General features: G+C 32.1%; 2 protein-coding genes across 2 annotated transcripts; one reads left to right on the top strand and one right to left on the bottom strand.

Annotated features, from left to right (window-relative positions):
* Nucleotides 1–330: 330 nt before the first annotated feature.
* On the bottom strand, nucleotides 331–1,740 carry AGP9 (arabinogalactan protein 9). The gene is made up of 2 exons (XM_012237689.4): nucleotides 1,074–1,740; nucleotides 331–560 (listed from the first exon to the last, which is right to left on the bottom strand). The coding sequence occupies exons 1-2, from the start codon at nucleotides 1,656–1,658 to the stop codon at nucleotides 495–497; spliced, it is 651 nt and encodes a 216-aa protein (XP_012093079.2). The 5' UTR covers nucleotides 1,659–1,740; the 3' UTR covers nucleotides 331–494.
* Nucleotides 1,741–7,714: 5,974 nt separating this feature from the next.
* On the top strand, nucleotides 7,715–11,739 carry LOC105650746 (SWIB/MDM2 domain superfamily protein). Its single transcript, XM_012237690.4, has 2 exons — nucleotides 7,715–8,153; nucleotides 11,369–11,739. Exons 1-2 carry the CDS (start codon nucleotides 7,854–7,856, stop codon nucleotides 11,486–11,488), a joined length of 420 nt encoding a protein of 139 aa, XP_012093080.1. The 5' UTR covers nucleotides 7,715–7,853; the 3' UTR covers nucleotides 11,489–11,739.
* Nucleotides 11,740–12,899: the final 1,160 nt, after the last annotated feature.

The following is a 12,899-nucleotide window of genomic DNA, read 5'->3' as shown; positions in this document are numbered from 1 at the left end:
TGATATTAGATGATTAACATATCCATCAATCAATTTAAAACTCGAATTTATTTATATTTAATCCAAATCCACCTAACTTTATAGCATGTTGTGTTTCATAAGTTTTATTTAGACTTATAAAAAATTCAATTTTTATTTGGAGTTGGTTTGTAACTCGTCAGTAACACCCGAGGCATTCCTTGATTGTACTTAAAAAGTGACAAGGAAGCAATGAAGAAGCAGATTAGTGAAAAGAAATATAATAAATGAGATCAAGAGGTAGCTACCAGCAAATCCCAGATACAAAACCAAGTCTCTCTCCCATCTCCTCTCCTCCAATACCCAAAAATCTTCCAAAGAATGCAATAACAAATACAGGTAATAAAAGATCTTATCACAGTACAGGGGCTAAAATGGCAGCCATTAATTTTTATAATATATATATATAGCCAAAAAAAAGTAACATCACAAAAATTAAAAAAAATTCATAGAAGCTTAGACTCATAAAGGCATGTCTAAAGTAGCAAACAGAGGAAACCCCATCCGAAGGCCAAGCTCCCAACCATCTTTTCTACTCCACTCTGCAATTACATTTTTGCAACAAGAATTAGAGCAAGTGTGTGACAAGTTAAACATTAAATTAAAATACAAATATTATTAGTGTGTTGGGCTGTAATTGGGCCCGTCAAACCCCACAGACAAATCCACCAATAATTGCATTATGTATCTGGGCTAGGTTAAATTTGGGCCTAACAATTAGAACTAAATCCATAATAAAAGTTTTTGTAAGGTGCACCTACAGACACAGGTTTTGATCAGATAAACATCAACACTACCTTATTAGAACTGATCAAGTCAAACTTTGACTCATTCAGTTAGTAGAAATCAAATCTGATTCGTTAAGTGGAGATCATATTCTAGTCCCATTCACACTGGATACTAAGTATTTAAAAAACACACATAAATAAAACACTTACGGCGATAGTTCAAACAATACTACGTTCTCTCTAAATTGCGCCATATGCATAGATCAAGTGTGCAGTGTAGGGAGAAGCCATTTACGAATATAATGAATTAGAGATTGAAGTACGTACCACGTCTGTGCCTGCTGGTCCTGGAGCGATTGAACCCAAACTTGGAGCCGGAGCTCCTGTTGGTGGTGCTGGTGGACTCGGTCCCAACGGAGATGGAGCTGGAGCCTTCAACTTCTTTTTGCTTGGAGCGGGAGCTGGAACCAGAGCAGGAGGAGCGGCGAGAGGAGCTGGTGGTGGAACAGCTGGAGGAGGAGTTGCTGGTGGTGGAGTAGCTGGAGGAGGAGTTGCTGGTGGTGGAGTAGCTGGAGGAGGAGTTGCTGGAGGAGGAGAAGCAGGAGGTGGAGTGGCAGGAGGAGGAGAGGCTGGTGGTGGAGTAGCTGGAGGAGGAGAGACTGGTGGTGGAGTGGCGGGAGGAGGAGTGGCAGGAGGTGGAGTTGCAGGAGGAGGAGTAGCCGGTGGTGGAGTTGAAACTGGAGGAGGAGTAGCCGGAGGTGGAGATTGAGTTACTGGAGGAGGAGCTGAAACCGGAGGAGGAGTAGTGGTTGGAGTTGGCGGAGCAGGAGTAGTTGTCGGAGATTGGCCAGAAACACCAGCAATAACAATGCAGATCAAAGAAACAAAGATTTTAACCTTTTGATGCCTCATTGTAGTTGAACTCTCTCTTTCTCTCTCAAACTGCAAATACTATGCTAAAAGAGAGAGAGGTGAGTGACAAAGCAAATGAAGAGACAGAATAAATAGGAAGAGCAGAGGTCTTAAACCGTAAGAAAGGTTCTCAATATTTGATAGAGAAGGAGAGGGACCCATCATCTACCGAACAAATCTTGCGGCGTCCGATCATGGTCTTTGATGGTGGAGCATAGGAATGCATGTGATTTGGATTTGATTTATGCGTGACACGTAGATGGATCGGGCAGCTAAGAGTTTATGTTGGAGTATTAATGATAATGACAATTTTGTTTTGGTTATTAATTGTCTGGTAGAGAAGTAATTAAGAGATGAAAGAAGGGTGGTTAAGAAAGTGGGGGCATTATAGAGATGATTGTAAATGATTGTTAATGTAGGTCGTTAGAATGATGGAGTCCCTTGATTCTTATAAACATTTGTATGCGTATAAATTGCTTTGGAGTATTTGTTGATTATATTTCAAAAAGTTATACTCACATGAATCATAATTTTCATAATTTTCATTTTTTTTTCCTTTCAATTGAATATAAATTTAAATAATTATGGTGAATTGTATTCATTTCATTCGATTTTCTATCAATATTTAAAAAAAAAAAAAAGATGTTCCTCTAACTAACATAAACATGAAGTAAGAGAAGAGAGATATATATGATGATTATTCCTTTTACAAGAGCGAAAACAGGATTATGATTAGCGGACCCAATGTTATCATTCATGTGCGGTAGTGGCAGTGGTACTGCTTGCTGGACCTTAAGTTTATAAGCCAGCATTACATTTGTGAGTTGGCAACTGGCATTATGTAATTTTTACGCTAAGGTTTGGGCATAATCACCCAAATTCTAGTTGGTAGAATGTTTGGATCCACCGCCTCAAATCATCTGCCCTGTCACTCTGTGATAGGTCCTCGTTTGGGCAATCTTAGCCCAGCTGGGCCACTTCTAGCATCAATAACAAAAAGGAGAGACAAACCCCGTGAGGGCAAGGAGCCAGTTATTCACTATGGATATTCCTTTTTTTCCTTTCCCGTTTTCGTTTTTTTTGTTGCTCGATTGGATTTAGGATGAGAAATGGTATGGCTTCTATAATTTGAAGGGTCTAAGACTCTAATCTCTTTCTTTTTTTTTTTTTTTAAATTTTTACTATTTTTAGAGAAAATGCACGATTTAAAATTAGTTATTTCAGTAATTATTAACTGTTATGATACTTGCTAGATAATTTTTAGCATTTTATTATATTATAAATAATAGAGATATTTTTTAACCTTAATCAAAACGCTAAATGCAACATGAAAAATGTTACGACACACTCTTTTTGAGATACTACATAGACTATATAGAAAATTATAATATTCGATTATAAAACTATCAAAGACTATTTTAAGATAATTTGATAAATTTGTTTTTTGAAAAAAAAATCTCCTAGCATTAACTTGAATTATAAAAGATAGCAAGAAATTAGGGATATAAGCTCATTATTGAAAACGAGCTTGCAAGTCTAAAGCTCTTCCTAAGGAATGAGTTGCTATATTAGCTTACGGTAACATAAGATCTATGACATAAAATGGGCTTATAATCTGCCACAACTAACCCAAAATCTGAAATTTTATCTTGAGAAGAACACAAGGCATAAACTAAAGCCTGAGAGTCAGTATAAATACATCCTATAGAAATAAAGTTTATTTTAAATTATGTATAAAAATATTTAAATTATAAAGTCTATTTTAAAGTGAATTTAATATTTACAACACTCAAAAAGATATTTTTTTTCAAAAAAGAATTAATTTCAATTTCAAAATAAATTGTTTTCCTATTGAAATAATTAAAAAGTAAGAACTTTGGTAATGAGTTCCACCAGCCACAATAGCTGTAGGCAGGATAGGAAATGGGGTCCTTACTTCTTAGGGCTATTGAGGGAAGATGATTAATATTCATTAAAAAGGAGTTGAGGTGTCTTAATCAAATTGGTTTCAATTAGAAAAAGAAAATCCAAAGTTTAAACTTTGCTTATGAACTAATCCATTGTTAGGTTTCTTTTTATATATAATTACAAAGTACCTTAATCCTAGGGAACTATTTTATATATAATCCCATGAATTTGCCTTTTCAGCCCCATCTTTTTCTTCTCTTATTTATTTCAGGAAAAAAAATAATTTATAAAATAAATCATTTAGAAAGGACAAATAATGCATTTATTTATTTATTTATTTATTTATTTTTTGAGGGCAAGCCTTATTCAGAAGTTCAATTATAAAGTCATGTGGTCAAAGACAAATAATATTTGTTCGACAATAATACCATCTTAAAATAGATGTATTACAAAATTAGTAATAAATAAATAAATAAATGAAATTAATTTATTAATATTAGCATAAGAATTTAATGGATACAAAAAGAGATCTGAAATTAGAATTTAACATTCTTTGTTTCTTTTAAAAATAAATGATATTTTACTAAATATAGTTTAAATTTTAATTTATGAGATCACCTAATTGCATAGTTAGTCTCCTTAGATAATTTTTTTTTTAAGAAAAATTATATTAAGAGTGTAATTATCTTTTTTTTTTTTTTTTTTTTTTTTTGGGTGTGTGTTGTTCTTAATGTGACATAAAGAATAAGCAATAAATAAGCAAGTAGGACAAAACAAAAACTCTGGGCACACAACAACCTCAGAGTGGTGATGAAACATTCAGTTAGGTAATAAATTATTTCAGAAACAATGTTTGGAAGCTTTCATGAGAGAGTTGAAACTGAATTAAGGAATTTTTAAGAGATCCTAATAGTGATTGATGAACCTTAAAGTCCGTAAGTAGAAATCCACATCAGACTTCCAATCTCAACTGATGTTTCCAGAAACATCAGAGCCGGGTTACGTGGTAAACCCTAAGCTCATCTTCATTATATGTCCACTTATTTTTAGTAAAAAAATAGCAACTTCTCAACAACTTAATAGTATTCTGAAATGTAAAATCTACAGAAACTGAAGGGCCAACCGAACTAAATTTTCGCATTTTTGTACTACATATAATATTAAAAATGAAGTGGCATTATGGCTAGAATAATAATAATAATAATAATAATAATAATAATATTAAAAAACATTAATGTGGGTTGATTAGCAGATAATAATAAAATTATTTTCACATGGGAAATTAAAAGCGAAAGTGTAGAAGAAGCAAAATATTATAGAGTAAAGAAAGGATGGACAGAGTCATGCAGACAAAGGAAAGGATTCCTCTAAGAAGCGTAGAGTAAAAGGGATTTTGGAGGGGCCAAGTTAGTTTAACCATCATTTCTAGCAATATAGCATATGATGTTAACTTGGCAGCGTCCTCCTACTGTTGGTGGACTATTTCTTTTTCTTGAGGTTAAAAATTGAACTTTTAGATGTCCAAAGCTGACTTCTATTATTCTTTTTTTTTTTTTTTTAAATATTATGAAAAGCTACCTTTAGATCATAACTATATTATTACATTCTAGGGCCGTCAATTTTTTGTTTTTTTAACGGTAAGGGGATAATGTAAATATTTTAATCCTATTGAATGCTTGTTATTTACTTTTTAGGCTTCATTTGTTTCTGTAAAATAATTTACAGGATAATATTTTTCACAATTTTCTGTTATTTAGGGCGCTTAGAAAAATAAATCAACGGAAAATATTTTTCTGGGCAAAGGAAAATCAAGTCATTTTTTAAGAAAAATAATTTTCTATTTTTGAGAAAGTAAAATATTTTTTGGATATTGGTGAACTGTATAAGTTTATATTTTTAATTTATTAATCATCATAGTCACTATTATCAATCACCATTTACCACCGACTACCACCACCGGCCACTGGTAGCCACCACCACTGGCTACCGGTAGCTTTCATAATTTATATATATTTTCTTGCATTCTTTTCATATTTAATAATAAAAATTTTAAATTATAAAATTTCTATTATTATTAATATTTTTTTATGGTCTTATGAAATAAAAATTTTAATATTTTTAACTAATTTTTAATATTACAACCAAATAATGGAAAATAAGTCATTTGAAACAAACGAAAACAAGTTATTTTCCTGCAAGTTATTTTACGGAAACAAACAGAGCCTTAATTATTTTTTTTTCCCCAGTATTTCTTTATCTTTCTACCAAGAAAATATGGATGAATTTTTCTAAAGTAGGGTGATTTTTGTGAAGGCAAAATTCAATCATTGGTGCATTAATTCATTAAGGGATTACAAATTCAAAATCTGGTAGTTAATTTTTTTTTCCTGAAATATAATTTTAAAAATTATCCAGAGATTTGTATGGCTCAAATTCCTTTAAACAAGAGGTCCACTGTTCATAATAATAGCGAGAAAATTTATATTGCGGGCTTTAGTCCAATGAGCTAGAGACATTTTTGACATAAATAAAAAAAAAAATTTAAAAATTAAGGTATAAAAAATTTGAAAAATAAAAAAAATAAAATATAGTAATTAACCGATGTATTTGGATTTTTTTTCTTACTTTTCATTTCAGTTTTTCTATATTTTTTCTTTTTTAATTTACTATTATATTCTGTAGCCTTATTTTTTCTCTCTCTTTTATATCTTTCATAATTATAATTTTCTTTTTTGCGAACAAGTGATTTTTAACGTTTTTGTTATCATTTTGATTACTAAAGTATGTTGAATGACTTCCTACTCAAATAAAAATCAAAGATTAAAAAATTCAAGTTATGTAATATATATAATGAACCCTTTAATATTCTAACACATTATATATCTACTAAATTGAAACCCAAAAACACTGTTCATAGAACAATGTTATTCCTATAAACCTATGTCCTTTTTCATGCTTTTGCCATTTTGTCTTATATGAACTATGTTTTAGCTACCGTTTTTACTATTTTGCCCCTACTTATATTTAACATTTTGTCATCACAATTCTGTTCTAATATCTTTCTCACACCACATACTTGCTTTTTCGATATTTAGCATTTTAAATTTAAAATTTGTGATAATTAAAAATAATTTATCTTTTCTGTTTATATAGAACTCAGTCGAAATAAGTTTGAGTCCTAATATCACTAAACTTATTTTAAAGATATTTAATTAAAAATTTATAGCATTTTATTTTAAAAACTATCCAAATTCATCAAATAATTGCTTTAACATTTTTATATTTCTTCGCAGCTATAATATTAAGCAAATTAAAATACTTACTTAGCAATAACTTTTTTGGATTTCTATATATTCTATGTATTTGCTCAAAGATAAAAGTAAAATATATGGAAAAATTATGATAGGTAATATTAATTTTTTTAAAATTTCTTGATTGTTAAATTACCAACAGTTTTTTCTTTGAAAAGAAAACTCCAAAAATCTAAAAGTATAAAAATGAATATTTTGTATAAAATTTAATAATTTTTTATAATAAGAAATAGTAAAGCAAAAAATTTATAAAATGAATATGCTTTTTCGATGAAAAAATATATAAAAATTTGAGTACAAAATAAATAGTAATCCTATCAATAAAATTAATTTTAAATGAAAAAAATATTAAAGACGAGCCGGCAAGAAAGTGCAGGTAGCTTCGTTAGCTTCTATATACCATTTTTACATATTTGGTGAGTTGAGTCATGAGCCATTTTAACGGTCCTTCCAAAAAAAACAATTATCCCCTTAACGGTATGCAAGGTGGAAATGACAAAATCACCCTACTTCTGTACCGAGCCGTATCAATTAGCCCATTGTCAATTGTACTCCTAAAAGCTAAAAACTTAGGCGGGCTTGGGTCGAAGCCCTAGATAGCTTGTGCAATGCATAAATAAAGGCCCAACCCAACTCCACCAATCTTTCTTCCTCAGTTGCCGCACAAATTTCTGGAGCATGTCTGTCCCATAATAATATGACAATCTCGTACCTCCGAATTTGCCCTAGATATATTCCAATGCAAAGGCGAGTCATGTCTACGCATGGAGACATTTTGGTCATTTCATAACTACTGAAAAAGGCAAGAAAGTGTAACGGGAGGATTAAGGCGGGGTTAGCCAATTTATTCTGTCTTTCTCTTCCACACACAAAACCCCAAAAAAAACCTCTATCTCTTCCCCTTCTCTCAAATATCCAAAATATATTTGAATAAAAAAACAAATCCAAAACCCCTGTGACTAAGAGAGCCTTATCAATGGCGATTTCTTCTGGTATTTTCTCAACTCTCTTTTCCCAACAAACGGTGTCGTTTCTCAACCCTTCCTTTTCCAGGCTTCTACCCTTGCCTCCTCCTTCTGCTAACCTGCGAATGGTGCGCACCATCACTTGTGCCACTGCTTCTTCGCAGCAACAGCAGCAGGAGCGCCGTCCTCGAGGCATTATGAAGCCCCGCCCCGTCTCCCCGGAAATGGCTGACCTTGTTGGTGCGCCAGAAATCCCTCGCACCCAAGCTCTTAAGCTCATTTGGGCTTATATTAAGGAGCATAATCTTCAGGTCTCTTGACATTTTCTTAAAAAATTTACTTTTTGTGATTTTGGGTGCATATTTCTTTTTTGGTTTTTATAATTTTCTTTTATGTTTATGCAAGTCTAGAGTAGTGAAGTAAATATTGTGTTTTGGGCTGCTTGAAATGTTTTGGGTTGAAGACGTGTTTATTTACATTCTCACGAATTGAGGGTTTTTTTTTTTTTTTTTTTTTTTTTTTTTTTAATGAATTGTGTTTTTCACGCATGTTAAATTTGAACATAGATGGACAATATTTGTGTGTGTGGTAGGTTTCTTGTTTGTGTTTTCGTTTCTTTGTTTAAATTCTTAATGAGCCTTTTCTCTAGACAATCTTAGGTCATTAAAAGGGTGATTTTGTATTACTAGCATTACAGTTCTTTTGGAAAGATGTATTAGCAAAGTAAATTGCTTAATTGATTAAAAAAAGTGCAGTTGTGATATCTTGTTCGTAGTTAGATTAGTGCTTTTGCTTTGCTTATATGTGAAATTTTGTTCTTTTATATTTGGTGAAAATTTGCTTTTTTGTATATGTGATAATTTGCTTTACTTTTTTTGGATCCAAATGTGTACATGAATTAATGCATGTGTAGGACATTGTTTGTTTTAGCTTTTGTGTCTGTGGATGATATATCACTGTATGAGTGCCGTTTTATGTATGGATACACTGTGGATTCTGTTATGGAGATTGGTTTTATATGTCCTTTATAACTCATATTGGTTGTGGCACTCTCGATGAAATAAAGATCTGTGTTTGATTGGCTTAACTTTTACACTTTAGTTGGGAGCACTAGCTGCAGAAGTTATATTAAATAAATTTTCATATAATATCTGTGTTTCTTATTGCTATAGTCATTTTGATATCTGCATTTTCTGGTGGCTTTTATATGCATTTCGTTACAAATTTGATTAAGGAGTTAGGAAACTGTGTTTGATTTGCATGTCGTAGCTAATGTTTGATATTTGATTTTCGTCTATTAGGCAAGGAGATTGCATATCTCCTGCTTACATATTGGTTATAACATGCTGTTCTTGCATAGATGGCATGCATGCATATTCCTACGTGCATTAATGAGTTAATGCATATTAAAAAATAGTTACATTTTGAATATTGTGTTTAACTTGCTAAATAATAAAATATTTGGTTACTTGGGTTCTGATTGAAAGATTGGTTATTCAAATTGGAAACAATACTTTCGAGTAGTTATTATCATGGTTATCAGAAATTGTGCTAAAAAGGAAGCTGTTCTAAATCGTATCAAGAATCGCTAGTTGGCTAGAATCAGGTAGAATCGCGTCTTGCAATGCAGAATCAATGGAAACTTAGCTGTGACCGATTCAATGTACAACTGAGCTGTGTTATTTTTCAGCCAAAACATATTTCTAGTCCATTGTCTTCTCATCCACTGCTGTAAATTTGAATAAAAGATGTGAAAACAAAAAATAACTAAGCTGATACGATCAAGTGAACAAAGAAGAAAAAAATGGAGAAAAAGACAGCAGCATGATAGAAGGAGAAAGAAGGATATAGAAGAAGAAATAAAGGAGGAGAAAGAAAGAAGCTTTGGTAGCAGCTAATTCTAAATTTCTCTCTCTATTAGCTCTTCTTTTTCTTTTTCTTTTTTTTTTTTTCTTTTTATTTTCTCTTCTGCTCTCCTCTCAATAGCATGTTGTCTTGCTTGTCAATCTATATCAGTCTGATAATTCTTTAACGTTTTGAAAGGATTCCAGTAATTAAATTAAATAAAACAGAAATAAACAAAACAGATGTCTTTCATTAATCAAAATAAATATTAAGGATTTCATTAAATAAATAATGCAATGATGAAGCTTCCAAGTGTAAAGATTAAATGATGTTAATTGCAAGGTGATTTTGGTGTTAATTATATTGATTTTTTTTACTATTTTTATTATTTTAGCGCTTATTGCAATGTGACATTTTTATTTTTGCAATTTGTTAGGAGTTTTTAGATTCAAAATTTAAACTTGTAGTGGTTTTTTCATAAGAAGTAGCATAACGGTTCATTTATGATTCTAATCATTTACGATCCTAGGATACTCATCCGGTTCATGGTAGAATCTACGGCTCAAACAACCTTGGTTATTATAGCATGTGCATGCTCAAAAGATAAAGGTCAATTAGAAAATTAGAATGCGACAAAGCATAAGTTTGAGGAAATGCCATGCGCTTTTATTTTTTCTTTATTTTCTCTATGATTTAGTTTGATTCCTTTAAATGACATGAGGAATTAAATTGATGAGGAAAGTTAAAGAAGTTAGTTTCATGCTGAAAATTGAGAGCTCTATCAGTATACACAGAGAACATACCCAGTTTTTCAAGCTGGAGTGGACTTCTGATAGATTATTTTTGTGCACTTTGGTTCTCTGTTTGAAAAGTTTTAGGACATATCTCCTGCAGTAAATTATCTTATAGTATTAATGTGTGTAATTTCTACTTTTATGTCTTTGGATTACTGATAATGTTTTGTGCTCTAATGGTGAATTTTCCCTTTTTCTAATAAGCACTGAAAAAAAAAAAAAGGATTAGTTCATTCTGGTAAATCAGTTGCTATCTTGATTGATAGTTATCAAATTTTGCAAATGCAAATATGCTAAGCCAAGTCAATTGGTTTGTGGGACACAGGGAAGCTAGCTATTGGTGTGCCATTTTACAGTATGATGTTGCCTCTTCTTGTGAGGATTTGTGTTTAAATGTATGGCTGAATTATTTGCTTTAAGTATGAACTAATTTGGTGTTTATATCAGAGGATTAATAAACCTTTGGTTGATGTAGAAGGATTATGACCAATGTCATTATGTTGATTGGGATTTAACTAATATGCTTAAGATTGTCCTGCTGTTGCTAAATTGGGAGTATAAGGTACTGCTTTAGAGAAAGAAAATGTGATTGCTTCTAGCTTGAGAGCACTTCCTAGTTCGTGTTCATGTGCCAGTGAGTCGCATCTGTTTCTTTCTTGGTGATGGATTTTTCAATGTACGGTATTCAGTCTTCCTTTTCTGTTGTTCGTGGTTTAATTATATGCATCAATTTTTCTTCTAGTGTCAGAATGTTTCAGAAATTGAGTATTTCTTTCTTCTATTTTTCTATATCTAGTTTTGTTGTGATGAACTGAACATTAATTTTGGCCATGCCTATATTGTTGCCATTAATTTGATCTAACCCTGGTTTTTCTTTCCCTTTTTAGGACCCTAATAACAAGAAGATTATAATCTGTGACGAGAAGCTGAAGAAGATATTTGGTGGCAGGGACAGTGTTGGATTTCTTGAAGTTGCAGGATTGATTAGTCCTCACTTTCTCAAATAAACTAGGAGGATGGTTTTGGAACTGACTATTTTGTGCACTGGCTATCTTTTTGGGTGAGCGTGAAAATCAAGCCTGCTGCTTTCTGCCATTAGTAATGTTTTTAAGTTTTATTGGTGGATAGAGTTTCCGGTATGGATTGCTCTAATATGTGTAGGTTTTCTGTGAGGATATTAGTAGGGATTACCGGTTTATGCTTTGTTAAACATCCTTTAGTTTTGGTTAAATTATATATGAAAGTTATATTCTGGCTCTTTCGTCCGCTCATGTTCATGTGCGGTTGAATTATATAGCAATGTTTTTACTCTAAGAATGGAATTGGTACTCTAAAAGTCATAAAAGTTCAAGCAGTGCTTGAAGGTGACACAAAATAACAATCTCCAAACCATAACTAAAGGCTAAAAGCCAAGCTCAGACATGTCTTGCTTGCCCTAAATATATAAGTACAACTGTAGATTGAGCAGAAAGTCTGCAGAGCCATCGGCAGCAAAAGCAAGATGGTAGCAACAACTGTTAGTATCTTCAACGAAGAATACACATACCTCTTCATGAGTTTCTTTAACTTTATCTTCCAATTATTTCTGTAATACTTATTGATTTCTTTGATCACGCAATCTAATTCTGACTCACCTTCAGACACAATGGAATTTCTTATCCCATCAAAAAGCTTCACAACCTCAACACTATCTCCTTCATAAATCACAAATCTCTCATTCTTGAGCAGCTCTACATCTTCAGTAGTATGAATCATTGTAGCCATCAGTTCGATGTAACGTGCAAAATTTCGAGTCTCTGGCATTACCATAGCTTCATATGCGAGTAAGTTTCTGATTATAACTTCTGAATTAACATTGAGTGTAAGGACTGGAAGGTGCAGACTTGCATCCTTTGGGTCAAAATATATATGGTTAATGCCAAGAAAAATGTGAAAGAACTTAATCTTGACACTAGACAATTCTGGTGCTGTTAGAGTCAAATCTGCCTTTTCGTCTGCCAATTGGAAAGAGATTGAAATTCCAAGAACTTGCAACATTTTAATAACTAAATCTATAATTTTTTTAGGGATGATCGAGAAATCAATATTCAGAGTTGAAATCATATCCCAAAGGTTACACCAAATACCACTTCTTGTATTTTTCGGTCCAAACCAAACCAAATCGTATAAAAGCTGCAACAAATGCAAAGGGTCTTGGAGATTCCTTGATGAGAAATTCCCTTGCAATAATATTGGAGAAATTGTTGGACAAAACTTGATGGTAATGAAAAGTAAGGAGGTTTTGGGTTGGGATGTAGCTTTTGACCTGGTTATAAGATGCTCTAACACAAAAATGGAATCTGATTCTCAAGCTTTACTATGTCTTTGAGAACAGAATTCCAAGAAAATTTTCTTCCTGAAGAGTCAAGAAACTCCATG

The sequence above is a fragment of the Jatropha curcas genome, chromosome 6 (genome assembly GCF_041381405.1).
Source record: "Jatropha curcas cultivar XTBG-Jc1 chromosome 6, XTBG_Jcur_1.0, whole genome shotgun sequence".
Classification (NCBI taxonomy): Eukaryota; Viridiplantae; Streptophyta; class Magnoliopsida; order Malpighiales; family Euphorbiaceae; genus Jatropha; species Jatropha curcas.
Note: the sequence above shows the minus strand (reverse complement) of the source record. Positions and strands in the feature narration are given on the sequence as shown.